Source organism: Polypterus senegalus, chromosome 15 (assembly GCF_016835505.1).
Source record: "Polypterus senegalus isolate Bchr_013 chromosome 15, ASM1683550v1, whole genome shotgun sequence".
Lineage (NCBI taxonomy): Eukaryota > Metazoa > Chordata > Cladistia > Polypteriformes > Polypteridae > Polypterus > Polypterus senegalus.
In genome coordinates this window covers 125,217,010-125,244,415 of record NC_053168.1, presented here as the reverse complement: position 1 = coordinate 125,244,415, position 27,406 = coordinate 125,217,010, and the positions used below count along the sequence as shown (strand labels likewise).

The 27,406-nt window shown below is 45.9% G+C and overlaps 1 protein-coding gene across 4 annotated transcripts in view; it reads right to left on the bottom strand.

Moving 5' to 3' along the window:
- Window positions 1–27,406, bottom strand: part of LOC120515722 (oxidation resistance protein 1-like) — a 148,576-nt gene that overhangs the window by 108,251 nt on the left and 12,919 nt on the right. For all 4 annotated transcript variants that reach the window (XM_039736972.1, XM_039736973.1, XM_039736974.1 and 1 more), the window contains exon 3: window positions 24,762–24,961. In XM_039736972.1, coding sequence (XP_039592906.1) covers window positions 24,762–24,961 — 200 coding nt within the window. The remainder of the gene's footprint in view (window positions 1–24,761; window positions 24,962–27,406) is intronic.

Below are 27,406 nucleotides of genomic sequence, written 5' to 3'. Positions count from 1 at the left end.
ACTTGCCCCACTTTCCCTGTTGCCAAGTAATGTTGAACCAAATCGGCACAACGCTGTTCCCAAATATGCACTTTGCTGATAAACACTGCGCACTGAATTCGCACGACGCTTTGGTGACTTTGAAGAACAAAAAAAGAATTTTAAGCTGTTTTGCAACCCATTTGCCGTCGATGTGGAAACGGCACCTGTGCAGATTGAGATGGAGGTGATTGAGCTGCAGTGTAATGGCACACTGAAGTCAAAGTACGATACTGCACGGCCCGCACAGTTTATTCACTCCATTCCCGTAAAAATGCTCCAGCTCCGTCTACATGCGGCTCGAACCTTGTGCATGTTTGGTAGCACATATCTGTGTGAGAAGCTCTTCTCAGTGATGAAGACTAACAAAACAACACACAGGAGTCGCCTCACTGATGAGCACCTGCAATCCATCCTGAGAATCTCCACAACACAGAACTTAACACCAAACAGAAACGAACCTGTGGCCAAAAAAGATGCCAGGCGTCCGAATCTGATAAAATGACATCTGAGCAAAGACAACTGAATGATTTGATTTGTTATTGCTGAAAAGAACACATTTTATTTATATTTCCAGGTTTTGTTATGCACCATGTTCATATTTCAATTTGTATAATTTTGACAGGATATATTTTTATGGAGAGAAAAATCTTTTGGAATATTTAAAATTTAAGTTTATTTTTTATATAAAATTACATAAGAGTAAAGAAATTTGAATGTTTTTTCTTTTAACATTTACTTTATTTCTAACTTGTATAATTTAGACAGGATATACTTTTATGGAGAGCAAAATATTCTGTTATTTAAGGTTTGAGTTGATTTATTCCGGAATAATATTCTGTCGACTAAATAAAAATTCCTTCTATTTAAAATTTAAATAGAACTTGAACAGAAACGTAATAATCATAATATCCACGCAGACTTGCACATAAGAGCGGGAGTCATCCGTTTTGCAGCGTATTGCACTGATACGAATTGGCCTGCCATTTAATTATTTAGGAATGGATAAATAAATTAAGATTTTGTACAAATAATGTTTTTCATTTTTCTTCCTTCATGGATTCTGGCACCCCCAGCAACAGTTGCTCGCACCCCAAAGACTGTATATATGTGTATATTGTGTGCGTGTGTGTGTGTGTATATGTAGATATGTATATATATATATATATATATATATATATATATATATTTATGTATGTGTGTGTGTATATATATGTGTATATGTATATATGTATGGATATGTATATATATATATATGTTTATATATGTGTGTGTGTATATATATATATATATATATATATATATATATGACAGCAACACTCATCACTCACAACAATGACAAAACAATTACATTGTCAATCATGTTACGTTATTATTAAAATGTTTCCTTCTCTTTTTCATTACTTCTTTAACACACTACTTCTCGCGCTGCGAAGCGCGGGTATTTTGCTAGTGTATATATATATATATATATATATATATATATATATATATATATATATATAATATATACGTGTATATATATTTCTCCTTAAGGTGTTTCTTCACAGTGGACAGTGAAAAAAATGATAATTTAGCATGTCTTCTTATGAAATTCCATTAACTCTAAATGGCTCAGGTAAAGATCATTAGAAAGTTTAAAAAGAGTGTCTTTTATCGGTGTGGTCAAATTAGACCTTTGCATACATCAAAGTTTCTTCTTTCTAGGTCGAAATTTACCTTGCAAACTGTTTTTTGTTGATTGTTTCTGGTTATTACACAGCAGTGAAGGATTTGGAGTAACGTGTCATTTTTTTTAATACTGAAATATGTACGTAGGGGTCCTGCTTGTGTATAAAAAATGACCTTATGCTGCATTCCATTTACCTTGGAAGTCAAAGCTAGGAATGATGTCATACCCAAATCGATGGCGTTCAGTAAAACATTCAGAAAACCAATATGGACGCATCCAGGAAAACCTTCTTCAGACTAATCAGCAGTTAATAATAGGACATTACGCAGCATTTCACAAATCCAAACACTGTGGCAGAAGCTGGGCAGTACTGAGCGAACGACTGACACAGACAGACAAAAGTGCTAATAAACTCTATAATGCTGCAGCGCTCACTAAGGTCTGAGGTGTACATCGCCATTTTGGATTGACGCCATGATCTAAAGTCAGATCAACTTGGATGTGACGCACCAGCTGTTGAGTTTCTGAGCAAGAAATCTGACATAAGAAGACATTCCGGTTCCAACTTCCCACTTCAAATGCAGCATTAGTGTTCTTAACAGAACCACCCAAAATGGCTTCAGGTTTTACAAAAGAAATGGTAGTTTTTCAAGCCTCTAAAACCTGTTTAAGGTAAGGAGGGATCTGTCTAAGTTAAAAAGGTGTGTGTGGGGCTCATAAAATTGTAAAATTGTTTCACTTAATTGGGAGGTAGCTGTTGTCATTCAAAAGAGATTAGGTGCTACAAGGCTCCGAATGTACAAAAATGGCACTCCCTTTTAATCTTCTTTTTTAGAATATGACAAGAATTTTAGCTGAAACAGGCCATCAGCCCAACAAAAGTCACCAATCCCCTCCACCTGAGTTCTCCACAATAACGTCATGTCAAGACTGGAAGGTCCCTGAAGTTCTGTTCTCTACCACACTACTTGGTCAGTTATTCCACCTGTCCGTGGCTCTCCGTCTGTACCCTTAGTGAGTCTCCAGGTGTGCCCCCCTGTTCTTGAACTTGTTTTAAAGTAAAAACCTGGATCCACTGTGCAAATTCATTTCATTATAAACATTTCTCTCGGGTCACCTCTTAATGTTCCTCTGCATACCCTGAAAAGGCTACTTGTCTTTGTAGTTCACACCCCTCAGTCCCAGCATCAGCCTAATCGCTCTTCTGTTTTGTAAAAACAGCTGAAATTGTAAATGTGGTGAATCAGTGGGTGGTTTTAGAGTCAAAAAGCAAAATGAAATTGTAGAATGGAGCAATAAAAAAACAAAAGTCAAATCTAATGGCATCTCCTCTCCTCACTACATTCACAATTTCACTTGTTGCTCTTGTATTTCGCCAGTGTTCCCTCCCTACACGGGGTTTAAATTCGTGTCTGATGTCTGTTTTTTTTCCTTGTTCTTTTAGGAGTCTTTTTTTTTTATGTTAATCTGTTCATTTTTTCTTTATCCCCTTTGCCTGTGTTTTATGTTCCACATGTTCTGTGGGTGGTTCCCCAAGAGCCGGGGACATCTGCCCATAACCGCAAGGGACAGCCATCGGAGGTAAGTCCACAGTCCCTGGTACTTCATTTGAATGGGCTTGTGATGTGTTACAGTTACTGAATTTTTGAGCTTGATTGGGATTTGTATGCCTTGGGTTGCGGGGTTGCATTTGTGGTCTTTTGAAGTCTAGCTTTATCTAAATATATATATATATATATATATATATATATATATATATATATATATATATATATATATATGTGGTTATAAAGATTATGTGTTTCTAGCTGGGGCTTTTGACAGTACTATCCCCTCTAGTGGGAATTTGAGTGTTTTTTTGGATGTTATGCTTTGGGACTTTTTAGTTCATAACAGTTGCCGTCACGTCACAGTTTCAGGTTTTCATGGATAAAAAAACAACTGGTTCAAATAATCTGTTTCCTAACTTCTATTAATATTCTAAACAAGTTTTAATTTAAGAAACATCCACAGGCTTAAATCATGGCTGCTCAGGCAGGCTGTATGCCCCTCTTAATGATGACTTTGTTTTTATATGTAATATTTAAGATCTGACGTTACCATAAGGATTATATTCACTACTCTATCCGATTGCTTTGTGTAAAGTTTATGTGGGACTGACTGCCAGCATCGCACAGACGTCGTGTGCAGTGTGTCCCTGTGATGGCACCACCTAAACGAAGTTCAGCTTTTCACTATTTAAAGACAGGCCAGCTTTCCCTGTCACTGCTGCTTCATCTGGCCAAATGATTGAGAGCAGATGTCTACAGTAGGTGCAGGGTAAGAGGTGTCAAGAGAAGCCCACCATATCTGATTGGCACCACCATTTGGACTCCTGTCTTATTCACGTTCTCTTGCCTTTTTTATAACTAACTGATTTTTGAAAAGACTTTAAAATGCTTCCATTTTCCAGTTTTTGGGGAAGGTCTTCCACACATACACTTTGCTGTTATGCAGTTATAGTAACACAACTCAGCTATTCAGAATGTAAAACTGCAGGCCAAACATGTCTGTTCTTCAGGCCAGTGGTGTTGTGGTGGAGCACCTGGACTTGGACCACCGCCTCACGTTATGGTAACAAATCTGATTGTAGGTCATTTGGGTGGCATTGCAGTTGGATGGTGAGTAGTATCTGTCAGTGCTCTGGTTTAAAGCGTACAGTCCTGTCCAGGTCATGTCCTTCGTGACACCAGCAGTGACTGCATGATGCTGACAAAGATAAAGTGGACATAGCAAATGGATGGATTGCCAGCTGGACCTCAAGAATCTGGTACCCTGAAATGGGGCTAAGGGTATACCAGAAATGGAAAAATAATGGAAAAAAAAAACAACAATTTAAAACAGTACGGTACCCACATTTTGGGATTTTTCATAATGTCAGTGGCTCCCATGGCCCTGAATTGTACAAAACAGACACCGATGACGGATGGGTGGGTGGACATGACAGACCATGGCTTCATGACAGCTACGGTGCATACCAACTTAAAGCAGGCCAAATGTTTGGGCCATGCAAGTGGTAGTAGGTCAAGATAAGATCAATGACATCCTAATCAGTTTTGAAAAGAACATTGGAAAATCAGCTGCATGTCATGTCTTTGCTTTTGAGGATTGGCCTTTTAGCCATTTTCTGTTGCGACTTTCAGGTTTCTTTTCCAGTGTTGTTTTTTTCTTCTCTTCGAAAAGAATCTCTTTAAATTGTAAAAAATTCATGTTTTCCTCTGGGGTTTTATGACTCCCATTCTTCCCTTTCTAAATTTGGAAAGCCTACCCTTTTTGTTGGGCCTTTGCAGGCCTCCAGCCTGCTTCTTGTGTTATCATCCTCAAGGTGAAGGTGAAGCCTCATTTGGAGATTTGTGGCGTCCAGCAGGCTGCACCACCAGCCTAACTTGGATGACTCTGCTATTGTTAAAGGGATCCTTTGTCAAGCATAAAGATCATCTGTGGGAGATGGTGGACATCCTGCCATCTCAGTGGGTCACAAGGCCAGTTGCCAAGAGCAGTCTTGGTGTTGAGTGCCCACAGTGTGTGCTAAAGGAAAATACCACCGTATGTGCCGATCAGTCCTACACACCATTGTCCTCCAGCTCACCTGCCATCTCTCTGTCTTGGACATTAATGTCTTAAATAAACCTTTGAGTATTTTAAGTTTTTATGTCAATTTTGTTTCCAGAACATCTAAGAAAAAGAGATACAATAAGAGGGATCTGTCAGCCTCCTGTATGGAAAAATCACTTTGGCCGATAAGCATGTCAGCTTCGACCTGAACAGGCAGCCATTTCCTAAAGCCACATAAACCCGTTTTAGGTGACTGTGGTGCTTCACTGGGCCACTCAGTGTTCTTGTGTGATTCATGAATGTGCCAGTGCCACAGGGGCACACGTCTGAAAGGCTGGTGGACATTCACTGGCCCTGCACTTTGAGAATTTCATGCTGCCTGTGCCATCTGCGCCAGCTTTCTGCTTGAATAATTGGGTAGGCTGTCAGTCCTTATTTAAGAGACAACTGAAGACAAATAAAATGAGCGCTTCTAGGATGGAAACAAATCACCTTTCGTGTGCTTCACTAAGAGAAATTATACTTTAAGAGACAACAAAAAAAAAGGAAAAGGACTGCCATCCATTAACACTATGGGAGATTAAACAAAATAAACCGGAGATCCAGAATTGGAGGAGAAGGTGAAGGAGAAAGCCAGAAACAGACAATGGGAAACGCCGGCCAAGGTCTGTGTAACAAGGAAAATGAATATGTGAGAATATGGGTGCCAGTCTCATTCCATATATCTATAGAAATCTGCAATGCCCTGCCCCTCATTTAGAGTGCCTTTCACATCTTTCATTCTATGCCATTTACATTTACTTATTTGGCTAATGCCTTTATGTAAGGTGACTTACAATGTCCATAACACAATTGGTTACATTTCTTTTTGTTTTCCAGTTGGAGCACAGGCTGGTCAAGTGACTTGCTCGGGGTCACACAGTGTAAGTAGTGGGATTTGAACCCACACCTTCAGGGTTTATTAACATATAGTGCCTTTCACATCCCTGGTCTCTGTTTTCTGTTTCTATGCTTGTCTGTTTTATGTTCTGTTCTTTTACTTGTACATTTGTATTTTTAATAAGTCCTGTATTTATTATTTTCTTTGGCTTATTCTGCTGTTGTTATGTCTGTCAATTTAGTTTATTTTCATTGTCTTTAATATGTTAAGAGAATCGCCTCACTGAAGCATCTTGTCCTTCTGAGTTTGTGACATTAGTCCTGTGCTGCCACAATGAATACAAGAATGGCAGGCCAGGTGAGAAAACCAAGCACAGTCAAAGCACAAGTTTAAAACCCAACAAGGACACCAGAGACCAAGTCAAGGGCTGCACAAAATCCTGACTACCAAGACGTCTTCTACAGCAGGCTGCACCTCCACGTACTTGGATACTGTTGGTAGTGCATCATCATTTCTTATACCCATTGCCACTTCCAGTTGTCTTGAGGTAGAAACAGGTACCACTGCTATAAAGAGAAATGACCATGGTTGACTCAAAATGACCGCCCGTGCTAAAATGTGGCAATTCAATCACATGAAAGAGTAAAGCTAAAAATCTACAACACTTCTATAGGACCAGAAAATCAAAATAAGCACATATAGAAATCCCAACTCTCATCCCATGTGTGTGTCATGCCGAGTGCGCCTCTTGCTCTTCCCAAAGACATTCCATCTCCTTACCTAAGGCAGTGGGGTTTTTCGGCTGCACCCAAATGTGTTTAAATTAAATTGCTTTTTTTTTTTCTTTTTATGCCATTTGGTTTCGAAAATTCTCCGGTTTAAAAAAAAAAAAGTTTACATCAGGTATGCCTTTGAAATGATTATATAACCAGCACACCCAGGGGATGTCAGACTGCTGACCTTAATAAAGCTTAGCTGATGTTCAGAGTTGGGATAAAACTGAAATAATAAATGTATACAATATATACGTGTTTGTTGTTGTGACGATGCGGGTTTGCTCCAAGCTCCCATCTGACCTCTGGGAGCTCTTGAACCCAACACTGTCGGTAATGTCACTGAGATGAGGTGACAAATGAGGACACTTCTCAGATGAAGCCAGGGGATATTTACAAAAAGTGCCAAAGTGCTTTTATTAAAATCAACAAAACCAAACCGACAAAGTCCAGTGCCCCACAGTTTCCATAAATAATCCATAAAAGCAAATGTTCAGTTGGGATAAAACCAATAAATAAATCCTTTAAAATCCGAGGTTATAAATGCAGTCTCACTCTTCATGATCCTAGCAAACCTCCTTCTCTCTTTCTCCACGGCTCACCCATAACTCCTGTAACTGGCAGAAACCCCAACAGGAACGAGCTCCTTTAGGTCGACCTCCGTCTTGGCTTCCTTACGGACATCACTGTCAGACCGTCCAAGGTCGGCACTCCTCCCTACTTCTTTCGCGCTCATGTAGTCGCTCCTCAGATCCCTCAGGAGGACACCAGCCTTGCTCACCCCACTCCAACCGAATATTCAGTGGGGCGAATAACCAAATGCTTCTTCACGGGGCCCCAGTTCGTGCTGTCTTCGACCGCCTTTCACTTTCTTTAACCTCTGTCCTTTTCTTCTTCTCTATCGATTTTTCCATTCCCCTTTCCTGGTGCCAACCTGTATATATACACCTCCGCTCGTGCCTCTGTGGGCACAGCACCTTAATCACACACTGCAGGAATGCAGGTGCGACTCGCTCCAACTACCTCATTAACTCCCCGCAGTCGTGTAATCCCGCCCACGGAGAATGATACAGCTGTACGGATTTAAAACCTGGCCCTTATTTTTTTTGACCCGCTATACCACAGTTGTGACGCCCATTATGTCTGAAGTGGAGCAAAACACAACAAAAGAAAGCAGAGTGCTGAGGGAGGTCCACAGCCATGCTGGCTCTTCACTAGTGCCTGTCCCTGGCATTGCTTGTTACGTTTTATGTTTTTTATTGCTCCATCTGGATGTGGATGTTTCTTTGGGTCATCTCATGCGTATTCTTTCTGTTCTTTACTTGCACCATGAATGTTGAGCCCAAGGGACTGCACCCTGGCTCAGGTGTTCACTGTCACGCTAAGTTCTTATTTTTTGATTCTTTTGGCTTTGTGAAAATGTTTGCTTGATTCACTTGGATTTTTATTAACTTTTTCTAAGAATCTGGCCAGATGCTTTTGCCGTGTCTTCTGGGTTGTTAAGAGTATGGAGATTCCAGATTTCTTGTTAGTTGGTGGGTCTGACACTGTCTTCACTTACTTAAAATGTATTATTGTTTTATTTTTTATAGTATTACAAGACACCATTTTGTTTAATGATGACTGGAGAAGCAGCACAATGTGACGGGCACTGCCTGCATACCGGTGTCTGACTTCTCAAAATGTCTTTTATGAATCAGCATGTGCTTTAAGTTCAGATACAGACTTCAGCCTGCTGATTCTCAGCTTTCAATAGTCAAGTCAGTTTAGACGACTTTGTTTATGACCTCATAATCCCCCAGTCCATCCTCGTTACTTTAAAATTCTGCCTTGCCAGCTGCGTCTGTACCCTTCCAGTTTTCTCTTGTGAATCCCCATTTTGCCTCCTTTGGTAATACTTTGTTGCCTTTTTGGCTAATTGTCTAAACACACCGTTAAATTGGCCCCATTTTGCTCTTTGGGTCAGAGCTTTTCACGGTTCCACTTTGGCCCCCTTTGAGCAGACAGGCTGGAGGGATGCTGTCAGACTTTGAGGGCCTGGCCTACTTCTTTTGTCAAGGTCTACTTCAAGCCTGTTGTGGAGTTTTGTGGGCCGTCTCTCTCTTCTTCTGCTGTTCAGTGATCAGACAGAATTGGCTGAAGACCAGAAAAAGGCTTTTGTTTTGGGCTTTATTGAAAGTGGAACGTGTATGAGCATCAAGTTAAATGAAGCTACCCTTAAATGAAACGAGCGCTCGCTCTCAAGTAGGGCAGTTCGGCTCCCTTTATAAGCCAAATCACTTCAATACAAAGAAGTAAATGTCAGTGACACTCCATTTGTGGACTTCAGAGGCTTTGCTTTTTGCCTCTTCTGCTTGTGATTTTCAAATTAACTTAATCAGATTTTACATCCCCATCTTTGCAAGTTTAATACATGGGCTTTTAGAAGAGGAAGGAGCCTTTGCTTGAAAAAAAATATTTTTATATTTAATAGATTCTCTAAAGCACTCAATCACTTTAAAGTTTCTCTGTCAGAGATGCTGGGGAAAGAGAAAAATCACTTAATGAGGGAAACAGGATTTTGTCACCAAAAATGTTCAAATAAATGACGGCTGTTGCTCGGCCTCCATTTTATTATGCACTCCCATTCCGCTTTCTTAAGTGTTCAATAAAAAAAGCTACAAATCGTCCTCCTTGTGGAAGACACAACTGGCCTCCTGATGTACCATCGGGGGCTCGGGCTCCACTGCCTCAGTGCTTTTTGTAAATTTCTGTTCCTAAAACCAAAGCAGTAATCACGGCCCACCTGCCAAGTTGTTCTGCCTGCCTAAGGTAAAGTCATCCCTGATGGCGGATAACAGGAATTGTGGGAAAGGGGGGTCTTTTCATCAGATTAGCACTATTTCAGCTGTGGAATGGCCAAATGTGGGTGGCAGCTTGATGACTGAGGTCTCAAAAATTATATTATATGATATCATCTACTGCTAAATTCTACTCCATACTTGTAAAATTTGTATTTTTATACTGTATTGAGGATTTGTTCTGTTCTGTGTATTATATTGTATTGTATTGTATTGTATTGTTAAATGCTACTCCATACTTGCAAAATTTGCATTTTTATACTGTATTGAGGATTTGTTCTGTTCTGTGTATTGTATTGTATTGTTAAATTCTACTCCATACTTGTAAAATTTGTATTTTTATACTGTATTGAGGATTTGTTCTGTTCTGTGTATTGTATTGTATTGTATTGTTAAATTCTACTCCATACTTGTAAAATGTGTATTTTTATACTGTATTGAGGATTTGTTCTGCTCTGTGTATTGTATTGTATTGACCCCCTTCTTTTTGACACCCACTGCACGCCAAACCTACCTGGAAAGGGGTCTCTCTTTGAACTGCCTTTCCAGAGGTTTCTTCCATTTTTTCCCTACAGGAGATTTTTTGGGAGTTTTTTCTTGTCTTCATAGAGAGTCAAGGCTGGGTGGCTGTCAAAAGGTAGGGCCTGTTAAAGCCCATTGTGGCACTTCTTGTGTGATTTTGAGCCATACAAAAAAAAAATTGTATTGTATTGTATTGTAATGATAGTTCCAAAAGCTGGGCCATCTGAAACTCCTGAGAGTGTGGCTATTACGACGATTGCAAGTGTCCAGTGCGGCTTGGAGAGACCACAGCACAGACCTTTTCCATCAGCCTCTTTACTTTCATCAGATCTCTCTGAATGACCAATGTAGCCTGTGAGTGAAAATGGGCTGGGAGATGAAGAAACCGCAAGGAGAGTCGATATGTAAAAGAGCAGAAGTGTCCTTCCCCAAATCCTTTTTTGATCTTTACACTTCCTGCGGGAAGAAGAAAGGTGGAGGACTCGCTCTCTATGTGAATACAAGATGGTGCAACTCTGGACATATAAACGTTAAAATCTCCAATTGCTCCAGGGACATCGAACTGTTGGCCGTAAGTCTGCATCCCTATTACTTGCCAAGAGAGTTTGGACACGTGATTGTTGTTATTGTTTACATCACTCCTTGAATGAACGTGGAGATAGAGAGTGACATCATCCATTCCGCAGTTGCTAAGTTACAAATGCAGCACCCTGAAGTGTTTGTGCTAATCGTTGGAGACTTTAACCATATGACGCTGGACAAAACATTACCTGCCTTCTCCCAGCATGTGGACTGTAACACCCAGGGAAATAGGACTATTGACCTACTGTATGCAAACGTTAAAAACGCATACAGCGCCACCCCACTGCCTGTGCTTGGGAAAGCAGATCATAACCTGGTTCTGCTTCAACCTCACTACAAACCAAGAGTGAAGGCACTACCTACAACCACACGGTCATTCAGGAAGTGGTCCTCTGAGGCAGAGCAGGCTCTCAGAGACTGCTTTGGAACTACAGACTGGGATATCCTGCAGGGGTCACATAGTGAGAACATTGAAGAGGCTGTTGAATGCACAACTGATTACATCAATTTCTGTATGGACATTGTAGTTCCAGTAAGAACAGTACGCTGCTATGCTAACAACATGCCATGGATTACAAGTGACATCAAGGGCCTTTTGAACCAGAAGAAAAGGGCTTTTAAAGGCGGTGATCAGCATGAGCTCAAGCGCGTGCAGAAGGAACTCCGAATCCAGCTCAGGTTGGTGAAGGAGCAGTGCAGGAGAAAGCTGGAGCAGAAGTTGCAGAATAACAGCATGAAGGAAGTGTGGGATGGGATGAAGATCATCACTGGCTGCAGCTCGAAGCGGGTTGCCACCATCAGGAGAGACGTGGAGAGAGCAAACCAAATGAACAACTTCTTTAACAGGTTTGACCACCCTAACCCACTCTCACCTCGGAGTACTTCATCCTCCAACCATCCTTCTGCTGATACCAGCATAGGTGAGACATCCCCACCCACAATTACAGCAGCACAGGTGAGCAGAGAGCTGAGGAGACTTCGTGCCAGCAAAGCAGTTGGTCCAGATGGTGTATCGCCATGACTGCTGAAGGCCTGTGCGTTGGAGCTGGGGAGTCCTCTACAGCGTATCTTCAACCTGAGCCTGGAACAGAGGAGAGTCCCGAGGCTTTGGAAATCATCTTGTATCACCCCAGTCCCAAAGGTATCACGTCCTAGTGAGCTTAATGGAATGAAACTGTTTGCTCTGATGTCACATGTGATGAAGACCATGGAGTGGCTGCTGCTTCACCACCTGAGGCCACAGGTCCGCCTCGCCCTCGACCCTCTGCAGTTCGCATACCAGGATAAGGTGGGAGCGGAGGATGCCATCATCTATATGCTACACCGATCCCTCTCCCACCTGGACAGAGGCACTGGTGCTGTAAGAATTATGTTTTTGGACTTCTCTAGCGCCTTCAACACCATCCAACCTTTGCTCCTTAGGGACAAACTGACTGAGATGGGAGTAGACTCACACCTGGTGGCATGGATCGTGGACTATCTTACAGACAGACCTCAATATGTGCGTCTCGGGAACTGCAGGTCTGACATTGTGGTCAGTAGCACAGGGGCGCTGTAGGGGACTGTACTTTCTCCGGTCCTGTTCAGCCAACATACATCAGACTTCCAATACGATTCAGAGTCCTACCACGTGCAAATGTTCACTGCTATTGTGGGCTGCATCAGGAGTGGGCAGGAGGAGGAGTGCAGGAAGCTAATCAAAGACTTTGTTAAATGGTGTGACTCAAACCACTTACACCTTAACACCAGCAAGACCAAGGAACTGGTGGTGGATTTTAGGAGGCCCAGGCCCCTCATGGACCCCGTGATCATCAGAGGTGACTGTGCAGAGGGTGCAGACCTATAAATACCTGGGAGTGCAGCTGGATGACAAACTGGACTTAACTGCCAATACTGATGCTCTGTGTAAGAAAGGACAGAGGCGACTATACTTCATTAAAAGACTGGCATCCTACAACATCTGCAATAAGATGCTGCAGATGTTCTACCAGACGATTGTGGCAAGCGCCCTCTTCTACGCAGTGGTGTGCTGGGGAGGCAGCATAAAGATGAAGGACATCTCACACATGCACATACTTGTTAAGAAGGTAGGCTCTATTGTAAAAGTAAAGTTGGACAGTTTAACATCTGTGGCAGAGTGACGGGCGCTAAGCAAACTCCTGTCAATCATGAAGAGTCCACTGCATCCACTGAACAGGATCATCTCCAGGCAGAGGAGCAGCTTCAGTGACAGACTTTTGTCACTATCTTGCTCCACTGACAGACTGAGGAGACCCCACACTATGCGACTCTTCAATTCCTCCCGGGGGAGTAAATGCTAACATTATTCAAAGTTATTGTCTGTTTTTACATGCATTTTTATTACTATTTATTTTTTTATTTTTTTTGTATCAGTATACTGCTGCTGGATTGTTTGAATTTCCCCTTGGGATTAAGTATCTATCTATCTAACAGCCCACAAAGTGGTGGAGCAAATACAAAACACACCAAGAGGAGCAAAAACAAACATGGCGGAAAAATGTCAAACAAACCAGACCCTAACACAATGCAAGTAACAAAATTCTACTCGAGTCAGCAGTGGTAATGCGTCATGTGACTTCACTGCTCCATTGCTGTGGACGCCGACACCTCGACTGTCCTGCTGCCATGGCCTGATATCCAATACAACACACCTGACCCTGTCCTGGACCTGCACGTCACATGGCGCCATCAAGTAGACTTCTCCGTTTGTTCTCTTCTATTTTCACCAGCCAGGCCATCCTCGTGGCTCCTGCCATGTGGTGCTACAAGTCATACATCTTGTTATTGCCATTTCTATGTCAGGATAACAACATAACTGATTTTACAAAAGACCCAATTCATTTAAAAGGCTTTAATGACAGCTCCTGAGCTTTAAAACTGTCTTGGGGGTCTGCCAAGAACACAGTCACTGACTTGTAATGGAGATCTCAGAAGCGAGTGCTGCCTGCCACTGTGTCGCCATCCCTCAGGCGGTCCGAAACTTCTAAAACACGAGATCGCCACATGGTACTTGTGGCAAAGGTGACTTCTGTCACACGTATCTTTTTATGATGACAGCTACACCCAAGGTCAGATTCTGCTAATTTTAGGGTCTCTGCTTTGTTTTACCCGACTGCTTGTACCTCCCTTTGAAATGCACTACTAGGCAGATATGACACTTGTATCTGTGCCAGGCATCGTATCCTAGCGTGACAAAATCTAAGCAATAGTTGTACTACAGAGGCCGCCCACCTCGGCCTCCTCTAATCATCTCTCGGGTTCATTTCTCACCTTCCAGTCGTACAACTCCTGCTCTCATTTTCTTTGAACTTTCCAGCCAAATTCCTCCTTTCACTGTCCCTCGTCCAAAATCTCACCTCATCTTCAGAAGAAATCCCACCAATGGGGATTAAGGGGTTCTGCATGACAGCTAACTGGCAAAATGAGGGGCAACCTGGAGCTACATGGCCAACAAGCTCATTTTCAATTCTGTATGGCCATCTCCACCCAGGAGGTGCTTGTGGTCTGTGTTTGCCTTCCTTCCTTTTCCTGATTTTTCCTTACTATTTGCCATGACCCCGTTTCTTGACCACAGCTTTATGTAATTCAGACCTTCCATTTTTCCCTTTGGCTCTGTTCTCGGCTTCCTTTTTTCCACTGTAGCTCTGTGGCAGTCCTTCTCGTTTCTCTCACTTGCATCATTTTAAATCTTTCAAGCCCCTTTCTTCTGCTCAAGCCCACAGCCTGTGCCATATTTAAGCAGCCTCACTTTTCTCACCCCTTCTGCTCTTTTCATTCTGCTGTGAGGAGTGCCCAGGCTGAGTGGCTCATATCTCCTTGTGTCTATCCTGCTGTTTCTCGGGGTGCTTTAGTTTTCCTCCCCTATCCTAAAGGTGTTTGCAGATCCTAAGCTGGCACTAGGGTGGTCTTCAGTTGCCAAAGGCATGAAAGATCACAGGGGTGGCTGGACCACACGACTCCCTCATGACATTAGATGTCCGGTTGCCTGGTCACAAGGCTTCACTTTTGGCAGCTGGTCACCAATTTTTTGCTGAACGACAAAGATGAGACACCGAGCTCCGTTACACGTACAACACCAACTAGCATTCTGGGAGGTCTAGCACACCTCTTCATTTTTTAGCCTCCATTACTTTTGTCCTTTCTGGATCCGTGTCCCTCGCACACTCGCTGGCAGTCAACTCTGTTGTGAATTGAGTCACTCGAATTGTCACACTACATGACAGACACACTGCCCTTTACTTGCTAAGGTGATTTAATTGAAGGCCAGTGTGATGGGGGCATAAACCACCTTCATTTTAAAAGACCCCCTTCAGCCCCCCATGTCCATGTCTTCTCATCGTGGGTGACTGGCAGGGCAGGGCCGTGACTCTGCTCAGTGCTGCCTCCTGGCTTAAAAACTGCACTGACCACCTCCTCTGGCAAGATGGAGAGAGACCATCGAGAGACACTTGGGATATTCACTGCTCTCATTCCACCACTCACACGTGGGCACTTTGGGCTCATCACTTTAGCCAAGGGGCTGGTGACATGCACCGAAAGGCCGTCATTTGTCACCAAAGCCTGGTCACTTATCCCAGCAAAGCCTCGTCAAACGAGCTGCACAGGCTCTAATTATTAACACTTCAATTATCTACTTTGTGTCTTCTAGGCAGATGGAAACTGCAAGTGGCAGAAAATGAAAGGTCACCCTGGTGCAGTTTTGTGTCCTTGTAAGTCACAGGTGCACGCCAAGCCGCAGCTCCATAAAGACATTCAACCAGAGGGTCAATTTCTCAGTCCGTTCTAACATTTGAGCCTGAATGGCACCCTAAACAGAGTGGTGTAGGCCGAGTGAGCCAATCAGGACTTAGGTTTTTGACCCAATGGGTATGACTAAGATGGGCAGATGGTGGCCAGGGCTGGGACTCTGAGTACTAGAGGATGTGCATCTCCGCAGCTATGACGAGAGAGCCCATCTGCTGCTCACCGCACTATGCAGTGCACGCCACCTGAAACAAGTCAGAAATGAGGGGCAGCCATCACAGACCTTTGTTTCCACAAATTAAAAATAACTACAAAATCTTTTCTGTGAGGAGCCTGTTTTGTCTTCAGTGTCCGTTGCACCCTTGACTCTGAGACAAACACTAAGGAAACACCTGGCCCCTGGCACAAGGAGCATCACTGCCGCTCATTCCCATGCAGGTGACCCCTGTGGCCTAGTGGTTAAGGTATTGGACACCCAAGGACATGGCTTCAGTCCCCATCTCGAGTTTGCTAGCATATCTGTCATCTCTTGGGGTGGCACACACTATCGGAAGGGGCCTTCTTCTTCATACAGCAGCTTTTCAGCAAACTGATGGACATTTGTTAATTATGTTGCAAGAGGGGAGGGTGCCCTCCATACGCTCAGTGATGCCATTTAGATGCAAAAAGTGCCCAGCTTATTGTTATGTGCAGCACCCAAGGGAGTTCAAAGATGGACAAGAGCTCCTTCTTGTGGCACCACTGAGTTTTTCTGTAGCCCTTAAAGGCACACCGGTGTGCTGCCCCCTAGTGGTTCAGTTAAAGAAACTCCTCCTGTAAATGGACTTCTTGGTGCCAGCTAGGGACAGTGCGTGGCCGCCTACTGGCCAGGAGGTCATCAGGATATTTTGCCCATCATCGCTGTCCTCACTGCCCACTCCCCAGAGAAGTTCTGCTGGGATGTCTGCCTGTGCACTACTAGTTGGCACCCAGAAAATCCCTTCACATTTTGTCCTTGTGACTCTCTTGAAGGTCAGCCATGAGACTTTATCTAGTCCTGTGTCATCCTGGTGATGTCCATTTTTTAAAAATGCAGTGAGGACCAAACTCTGAAGCAGTCATGTTGGGCTCTGGCCCATTGAACTAAGAAGAGCGGACAGTGGACAGGTGGGTGGATACGACTCCACAACATTATGTGATGGACATCATGCCAGCTATGCAGGTGAGCTGGAAGTCAATTACTAAACTGATAAGCTCTGTCTCTGTGACCATAAAGGGGGACACCTCGCACATACATCAGTCATGTCACCACTGCTGTCTTGTGCAGGGTCTGGCAGAACCTTGTGCCCAATGCTGCTAGGGTTGGCTCAGGCCTCCAGCTGCATAAGGAAGGACTGATTGTGAATGTATGGAACGATGCACGCCAACTTCCATGACTTTGTTTTCACAGGTGAATTTTACAATACCACCCCGAGTAAAAAAGTGGGATATCCTCAAAACCAACATGCTTTGTGACAGAAAATGACAGAAAGGTACTTGAGTACTCACAAGGGGTGACCCAAGCGGACACGCCAGTGGCACCTTTCAGCTACCGTAAAGAGCATGGCATGACACCAAGGTTAAATCTGCTGTAGAACAATCAGTGCACAAACAAAGCCAAGCTGAGGAGAACAAAACTGGAAATTACTGACTTGGAAAAATAAAGGCAGAGCGGAAGAGCGGCCTGCACGTCAATCCACATACGCTAATGGCAACAGCAGCACAAAAATAACGCAAGCCGGCCCCCCGCTTCCTGCCGCGTTCACTAATTGTGGGCATTTCACACAGCTCTTTTAACTCTTGACGTTCACTGAATCCCAGCTGCACACATTGAGACTCGGCCCCTCACTCTCAGGGGTCTGCTACGCGCCTTTCCTCAGCTCTTATTTAGAAGTGGTCATCAGTCACTTGGGAACTTTTTGTCCCTGTCTGGGTGAAACCCACTATGTCATCCTCCAAACCCAAAAGTGTGGGCATGAAAGGGGAATGGATGGACACCTAATTAACAATGAAGCACCACCACATAATGACGGGCCCTCGTTTGTAGTTGTGTACTGACCTTGGGTCACTTCAGCAGGCAATCATCACAATGACCGAAATGCCCAAAGCTCATTAATGTGACCGCTGTTATCATTTGCTGGCCCTGTGGTGGGCTCTCTGCCCTTTTGTGCCAGAGGAAGATACTTCAGAGAACAGATTGTCTCAGCCCTCTATGATCAGACACCTGGAGTGAACCGAAACAATTCATCCTACCATTGCACAGACCGACGATAGAGAAGAAAAAAAAAGCCAATCCCACCCTTTGGCACACCTGCTGATGGAGTGAGTTTATGTATCCAGTCCCATCCTGCTCTTAGCTACGCTCACTACCCTGCCCTCCTGGCACAGCCACACCTACACCTGCTGTTAGCTGCTGACAGAGTGAGCTCACTTGGCCCCGCCCACTGTTGGCCCCCACAGCGCCTCAGAATCTCATTGTTTGGTCCTTTCTATTTTTGAGCCTCAGTTCTTGTACCTCCACTGTAATTCCTCTTGCCTGCTTACTCCATGCCATGGCCTTTTTTGCCAGCCTTTTCCCTTGTGACCTGTTGGGGTGTAACATAGACACAAACATACAGACACGAGTCCTGGGTTCAGATGACTGTTTTTTTAGCAGCACGGGTACAATTCGTAAACTCTGACTCCCTGAGTCAGGTGGGGCAGCTTCCTTTATCTATGCCTGAGCTGGTAGTACTACTGCTGCCACCACATTGTGCCCAGAAGGCACTTGTAAGTCAGGCGGCACCTCCTTAAAACAAGAGGCACACTTTCCTGCAGCTCTCACCTGGTGGCTCCCAAGAAACCCAGCAGGGCCACCCATTGGCACCCCAGTTGTCATGGATGTCCTGCAGCTGTGCACATGGCAGACGCTGCCACCAGTCATACTGGAGGAGCACACGGCCCTGGGAAGCTGCTTCCTGCCATCCCGCCAACCAGTGTCCTCTCTGTGACAGCCTTTGACTCCATCGTTGCACCTTTTTGTTTTAATTGTACCCTCACAGGTTATCGGACTCTGTGCACTCCACTTGTATGAGCATTTTGTTCTCCTTTAATGGCTTTCATGTCACCTCTCTGACCTAATGAGAGTCAAGCTGCAGGCTCAACACAGCCGTTGTCGTCACTGTCGGGTGAGGCAGCCAAGTGAAGAAGACCAAATTCCTAGGACCATGGTGGGAGTCATGTTGCACACTGAGGGGGTCTTTCCTGGCTGATTTTGTCTCCTTTGTTGTTTGCTATTAATTCATTCATATTGTAAAAGGGGTCTTGTCCTTTATCAGTGGAGCCACCTGATACTGCAGCTTCAGGCCCCAGCCAGAACTCTTTAAGGCCCATCCAGGTTTCTTTCTGGATTTATGGACAGATTGCTTACTTTCTTACTCCAGGTCAAAGTGTGTAACGACTCATGGATTACTAAGGAACAACAAGATCGGAGACATGGAGAGAAACGGGCTGCTTGGCTTAGGTGAGTCAAATACAAATTTAGAATTAAAGATAAAAGAACCCATATGAAACGTGAGAAGGGTGCTTTAAGGGGATGAAAGACATTGTATAACAAAAGATGTGAAAGGCGCCATATCAGGCAGATAGAAAAGAGAGCGAGCAGGTGGCTTCTGTCAGTGTCTCCATGCGGAGCTCAGGCTGCATTTGCATTTGGTCTCCCATACCAGCTCACTGATGGAGCTGCTGGCAAATTTCATCAAGCGTCGCTGGCTGGAACAACGCACGCCTCCTTATTAATTCATTACAAGAAGTGAATCAGAAAGCAGCTTCACAGTTTAAATTCATTCATTAATCTGAAATAAGCCAAGTGGGGAAGCCAAAGGCAACTGTGCACCTCACTGGCTGCTGAATCCCAAGACTGGCTTTTGCTGTCACACATTAGCCATCCTCAATGGTCACCTGTAAGGCTATGTGAGGGTTAGCCGGGCGGCACCTCCTGGATGGGACACCTCACCAGTTTGAAGAGCGATGCCGCTGCTCTATTGGCCCCTCACAGGCAGGCTGGTGTATCGGTGTTGGCCAGTTTTGGAAGTCCAAGGACATTTGTTCAAATCCAAAGTCACATCCTTGAACTGGCCCTTTGCTTGTAGAGTAGAGGGTTGAAGGGCAGGACCCTCCTCCAGTTGTCATATACACTGGTGGTGCCACCAAACAGCAGGGGCTAAGTGAGCACTCTGCCTGGGGTGGCCCTCAACTCGGGATGGGACACTGCAACACATCTGATGGGTGGCCCCATTCAGTGTGATCAGGTGAAGCTGGGGGTTCCTGTGTTGTGCCAATCTCAGGTTTTTGTCTCTTGCATCATTCTGGGACCCCCCTTGTACTGTGCATCATAATCTGCTGAGAAGGTCCATTAGCCTATGGATGCTGTTGACAACAAAGGAAGCATCTGATTGTCCGGGATGGCCATTCTGACATTGCCCGGCTCACACCAGAGGGGCACCATCACAGCACCACCACCACCACCCTGACTCTGCTGGTATGAGATGGGTCCTTCATTCTGGTCAGTACTCCATTGGTTGCTCGTCACTGGCTCTACACAAGTCGTGCCCTCCACTGTTGGCCTTTTCTTTGAATGTCTGTTTCCATGTGACCTCTTCTTTATAGGCCCCCTCCATGCCAGTGTGCCACGCTACGTTCAAACTCTGTAAACCTTCAGTCTCTTCCTTGAACACCTTCACACAATCCACAAGTCCGAGCTGTCGGTTGTGTTCCTAATAAATTGGCCATCGTGGGTCACTTGCTCACCAGAAGGTGGCACGCCACTCTTAATGTTCCTGCTCTGTGATCATCCCTGAAGGTGAGGTTTGGCCATTGCCCCCTCAGTTCATCCCTGCCTTTGTCCACCTACAGCCGGTCTTCTGTCTCCCCTGCAGTTGCCCACTGGCTGTCACTCGGATGCTCCTTATAGTTTTGAGTTTATGGCTGCCCCTCTTCTGTAGACCCCTGCCAGCTCTCTGTGTGCGACTCCACATGAGGGTCTCGTAATCACTGGTGGGGTTTCCGTTTTTATGCCTCATCTAATGAGCTGATTTCTGATTGGTGGGGACCTGACATGACCTCAAGAGGAGGTGAAGCAGTAAACGAGATAACAAGATCATCGATGGCCGCAGCAGCTCTCCGCATAGGCCGGGATTAGGAAATCGGAGCAGGTCGATATTCTAAAGGGCAACTTCTTTGAGACAGGAGAAGGTATATAAAGAATGATCTGCCTCCCGATCTGTGGTGGTCTTAGGGTTCTGTATAGTGCCAGTCTAGACAGGTAATGTGCCTGATATCAAATCTCCTTATTGTGCACGCCATTGTTCATCACACCCCATAACACTATTATATGATACGTGACTGCTGTATCATATATCTACCTAAAACTGGCGTGTCGTGTGGTGATCAGCACGTCTCTCCTATGCACACATGACCATACTGACTCCAGAAGACCACTATATAGCGCCTTTCACATTGACTTCTCTATTATATAAAGGTGGTCAGCATTTCTCTGCCTGTTGACCCCCTTTGCCTCAGTGCTGTCCAGGGTCCTGAATTGTCACACAGCGTTTCTCTCATTGGCCGACTCTAAGTGGTCCTATGGTGGCCATACACGCCGTATTCTATGGAGCTGCTGGTCACGTGCTAAACAAGGCTTTGGACTTTTAACTTAGCGGGCATGAGGAAGGAAAAAGAATGACTACAAGCTTTTGCCAGCTGTTGCTTAACAGAGGTCTTGAGACAACCATGCCCAGGCGCTCTTAGAGGGCAACATCAAGTCAAGTGGTCTTGGGCATTTGTCTGCATAGCCCACATTGGGACCCTCAACATTAAACACATGAGCTTTGCAGGTAACCAAGTGCCATTGTGAAGGCAGGAAAGCCATGTAATGGAGTGTCACCAAGGACGGAGAGACTGGGGGCAGCCTCAGTTATTCATTGGCTAGACATGTGGGGTTCACCATCACCACAGAGGGGGCACCACAGCCTGGGTACAAGTGGCAGAACTACCCACTGTTTGGGTGTCTGCTTTGATCTGCGCCGTTTGACGAGCGCCCCATTAATGAACTCTCATTCCAGCGCCTCACAAGTTCATTTTCACGTCCGGTTTGAGATGAGATCCGCGTAATGCGATTACGGGCAGCCGTGAGTGCGGCGAGCCGCGCATGATGAGGACAGGCGGCCATGGTAAGTGACAATCAAGTTATTAAGGAAGTCGGAAAGGAAATCAATAAAGTAACCCGCCAGCTCCTGCACGTCGTGATCTGACAGATACTCAGGAAGTCGCCGGCCCGCCATATCTCCATTTACACATCAGAGGACGGGGCGACTACAGTGCTTATCACCACCGCATTTCCGGCTCTCAATTGTTCCCACTTCATCACCTGTCATGCGCTTTGGGCCACGCGCTCCTTGTCTAGTTCCAGTTGAGAGCGGTCAGAGTGACAAATGAGGGGGCAATGCGACATAGCCTTACAGGTGCCCAATGAGGGCGGCTAACTATATAGCGCCTTTCCACAATAAGCACCATCCCAAGGCCCTTAGCAAGTGCTGGCCCGTTGTATAAAGTGCCATTCCAGGACCTTTCACCTCAGACTTCTCTACAAGAGTTGAGCTGTTGTGTATAGCGCCTTTCTGTAGTGAACACCTCCCCAAAGTGCTGCCACTAATTTGCCACCCTGCTCCAAACACGTCTTGTATCTCAGGACTGCCACCTGGCTCAAGTTTTGTTTATGCCCGGCGTCCCGTCTGGTGTTGGGTCTGAGCGGATTAGCCATCTGGTCATGGTGGTCTCCAAAGCCATCTCTGCTCGCATCTCCCACCAAGTCGCAAATCACTCGGACTTCATCCGCCGGCCTTCACCTCCCTAGCTGGTCTCCCGATGTCACCTCCCGTGTGATTTAGTGACCACCCCACCTCTACAAGACCTGGGAATGAAACCCCCTGCAGCTTATTGATGGCAAAGATGAAATAGCCGTGTGCTGGCTGAGGCTGTAAATAACTGAGGATCAATAGCGGGGGTCTCACTGCACGGCGCACGTCCTCGACATTTAAAGCACACAGGAGGAGCCGTGTTCAGCAGCTTCTGGGCTTTGCAAATTCATTTTCTGTGAGTAAACTCGTTTATTCAGAATACATTTTTAAAAATGTGGCACCCCGAGGAGGCCACCGCCCAGTGCAGCGGCTCACATGGTGAACGATGACAAATGAGTGGTCCCCGAAACACCTGGCTGGGATTTCTGAATTCCTTCTGCATGTTTCAACTCTGGGCTGTCCTGGCACGATGCAAAGGAGGTACCCACCAGGCCACCGGTCAATCAGTAATGCTGGACTAGCCTGTGTATCGGGGGGCTGACACAGTGACTGGGTGGTCTTAATGTGAGGTTTTTATTGATGGGAGGCAACTGCTGGTTTGATTTTCTCAGATTTATTAAGGCACAGTGGAGAAACAACAAGGACAAAGGTCAACTACAGCGGTCCTCAAAATCAGCCAAGAAGAACAAGGACCCAAATAACGAGGTCAATGGAAAGCACATGGAGGCTCATATGTGGGCGGGGCCCAGTTCTGCCTATCACTGTCAAGTGTAGGGGTGGAGCTTCATTAATTTAATGCTAGTAGGTGGCTGTTGCCCAGCTTCTGCCTATCGTGGTGCTTTGCGCAGTGGGTGGAGTTTCAAAACTTTACAAATATTTGGGCGTAGGCCAAGTTCTGCCAGTCATGGCCTTTGGTTCAGGAGTGAAGTTCATAACAGTGATATGATATGCTAATCAGAGGCCACGCATCATCCAATCCGACATTTCTCCTGTGGTTAATGAAGTCTTTAGACACACGGCCATTTTTCATTCCTATTACTCACGTGATGATGATGTCCTCCATCTGAGTCACCGCTGTGGTTCGGCTACTTCCACCCACAGGCATTTCCATGCATGATAGACAAGTGACCCTGCAGCCGGCCAGTAGGGGGCTCCCAACTCAACCCAAAGGACAACCCTGGCACCTCCACTGAATAAGCACTTAATGGCGACTCACAGAAGCAAACAAATGGCATCGACGACGACTGAGGAGACAGGAACGTGAAGTGAAGTTCAGGGAGGCCGGCAGGTGGTCAGCGAAGAAGCTGAGGTGAGAAACTTGCACAACGCCAACATCAACCAACCAAAGACGGAACGCAGAGAGTTCTGCCCAATGGGGGTCTCCTAACTAAATCACAGAGCGTCAGGCGTGCTGCTCCTCCATCTTGTATTGGCAGTTTCTGATGATGTAATATGTCACATGACAACAAGAGGCTTGGAAACAGTAAACAACGTGGCTGCCACTATCTTAACAGTTCCAAGTTGCAAATGACAAGCAAGACATCAAAACTATGGCCTTAAATTTAAAAACGGTGAGAAATGCACAAAAATAAAGCAAATCACAAACCCAAGAATATGAAAATGAGAAATGGCAAAAAACTAAACACAAGCTGTGGGGACACGAGCAGCGGCGCTGTGGTCTCAACTGGACGGCCAAGGTCACAGTCACTTCTGGGGTGACACTTCCAATCATGTCAGCCAGCCAGCCAGCCAGCCAGCTGTCCGTCCATTTGATTTCTGCTTGAGGGTCACTACAGGCCATCTGTCCACCTACCATCAACATAGGAACCCACCCTGGATGGGATGCCAGTGCTACACAGTTGCTCATGTGAGTGCCGGTAGGGGCAAAGCCGGCACTGGGGTTAGGTAAACTGTGCTGTGATGGGCATGTGTTTGGTACGCAGGCCTGGCTAGGACAGACCGAGTGATGGACTGGCACCCTGTCGATGGTTTGTACTGCACCTGCCCGCAGCTCCCTGTGGCCCTGACACTGCACGGCTGTCCCCAATTTCTGCCATCTCAGCCCCTTCCTATCAGGGTGAAGCTGCCACCCTCCACCTGACACAGCAACACCATGGCGACTCTACATAGCCAGCCTCACTGAGCCTTTGGGGTCCATCTGTGTGAACAGGCATCACACTGCCAGGGCAACAAAAGACAGAAAACACCAAGAGGGCGGCAGCAGGTGGCTCGAAAGGCAAACGGGCGGCTGGTGGTCTTTACCTATCGTGTAGTATCTCTTCAAGTCGCTGCGCCTTGGATTGCGTCGTTGGGAATTTGCCGCGTTGTTTTCCTCTTCCTCTGATGTGGTTGTCTTGACGACAGGCGGTGGCTTGTTGATTTGTGACGCATGTGCCTCGGGCACCAGGGGACCCGTGTATCCTTGGGCAGTGATGTCTACCGACTGGGATTTCTTCTTGAGTCTAAAAGAGAAAACACAAAAGGTTACACTGCAGTGGCACATGACTGGACCGTTGAAGTCATCCTCGGACACCTTGTCACACCCGGGCATGAGCCACAAGGGCCACTGTACAGGACAGGTCAAGGGGTCAAGGCTTGGACCCACTGCAGAATGTCTGAGCGCATTGCCCTTCATCGGACCCTTTGGGTCACTCACTGCTAAAGGAGTGTCAACCATGTCACCTGGCAGTCAGGTCCCCCCACCGTGCACTGGGACAGTAAATGTCAAGGATGGTGGGCCACTCTGGCCAAGGAGGTTACAGCCCCGAGCACTCATGACCAACTTCTTCGTCAGACAACCTAAGTGGGGAGGGGTGTGCCCGGTCACTGACTGGCACTCCAGAGAGGCCACAAAAAAAGAGAGAGTGACCGCAATTTGGGCAGAGTGGGTACTAAGAATGGTGAAGTCAGGAATCAATGGTTTCAGATGTTCATGAATTTCATGCGACTGTCGGAAATCAAAATTTGAATTTTGGTTTCTAAACACCGAGCTCCGAGGAGTGCTGGGCTTGATGGCCGGTGCCCGACCATATTGCTCAAAGACGTCCCTCCCCTGCCATCTTGCTCATTTAGCTCGGCTTCTTCACCTTCATATGACGACTCGACTCATCAGCCTGTAGAGCCCACCGTTCCTCTGGATCCTTCGCACTCTGCCCTCCTACATGGCCCAGACATTTCAGAGGCTCCTATTTGTTCAATGACTTTTCGGCCCCAGGTGTCACAGGGGCCATCTTCCTGGGGTTTTCTGACACGTCTCAGGAGACGCCTCTTTGGACCACTCGCTGTAATTGAGATTTCCCACTGCCAGGCGTTTTCATATTGATGGTTGGTTTTGGGATGGCGGCTGCTTATTCTGAGTAATGCTGACCATCATGAGCACCTCTGTGAAGTGATGACTGAATCAGGCCGTCGGTAATCAGCGAGCTCCTCGTTTATCACGAGGTTCAAGGACAGGGCGAGATGAACAGCTCAGACTCCTGTCTGTGGCACACAAGAGAAATGAGGAGACAGGACTCATCCATCAAGATGTCAGAGATGGGCAGAAAAAGTAAGGCCACAGCCTGGTCCTGAAAGAAATGAAATAATAACAAGGGCGGCCATCAAACTAAGCGCCCAGGCGCCCCACACAGGCGCTCCAGGATCTGCTGGGGTCTCCAGAAGTAGCACAGGCCTCAGCTTCACCCCAAATCCAGAAGCAGGCTTCACGGCCTGCACAGGCCCCACAAATGAAAGGTCCAATATTAGAAAACCGTAAAAACGTCAGGCCCACCATGACAAAACAAACATTTGATACAAAAGTCAACGAAAGGAGCAAAAACAAAAAGGAAAACCAAGGTTTGAACAGCAAGTGAACCAAAATCCTGACAACGGCAACCGAAAATGAGACAAACCAGAAGAACTAAAACAAAAAAGAGCAACGACGACACACACGCCGCCGCCATCGTGGCATCATATGTCAGGTGACTGTCACGCCGCAGGACAAAACACACAAAGTGAAAGGGCCTGTGAGAATAAACAAGACATCGATCAGAACAATAACTCTCCATCGCCGCTAATCCTGGGCAGGAGCCGAGCGGAGGAAGTACTGGACACAAGGCAGGAATAATCCCCAGACGATAAAGAGTGAAGGAATAGAAATATAAAAGGGAAAAGACAAAAACCTCAAAACGCTGAGGAGTCTCATGACTTGGGAGGCACAGCTTGGGCAGGTGAGGTGCCAGTCATCCCCAACATCATCTCCCGGCCACAAACATGCCAAGAGAAGGGACAGCTGATGGTGATAAACCTCAAGCATGTGCAAGACACCCAGGAGGCTCCACATCCATGGATTTTGATGAACTTTGGTGATCAGAGCCGTTCATAACTACAAATTCCTCATCCCTAGTCGGTGAGCTGCTCGTTCTGGCCAGCTGTAATGGGCGCTTGTGCCCACCTTTGACTTTGAGCAGCAGCCGAAGTCCCCATCGTTTTACCAAATTGGACACCATGGAGTTGGCGCACTCCCAGCAGTCCATTTTCCTTTGGGATCTCCATGCACTCGTTCATCAGACGGGTCGTCTTACATCAGGAAACCCTGAAGCACGAGCCAGTCGAGCTGCCCGCCATCGGTGCTGGCCTGTCTGACTTTTTCATTTGTGGGGCGGGTGGGCTGCAGTAGCACGTCAAGGTGGCTTCTCTGTCACTCCGGCAGTGTGGCCGAGGCTCCTTCGCCCATTTGTGCTTTGTAATTTGTTGTGGTGATCTTGTTCACGAATGGTTGGGCCTCGTTTTAAGCATTTTACCGTCACGCGTTCAACACATTACTACACCTCCATTTTGTTCCGCGTTTGCTGCCATTTTGTGTGTTTCCTCATTCCCGTTCGGGTCACGTGACTCCCATGATGCATTACATACAACTTGGCCCCCTG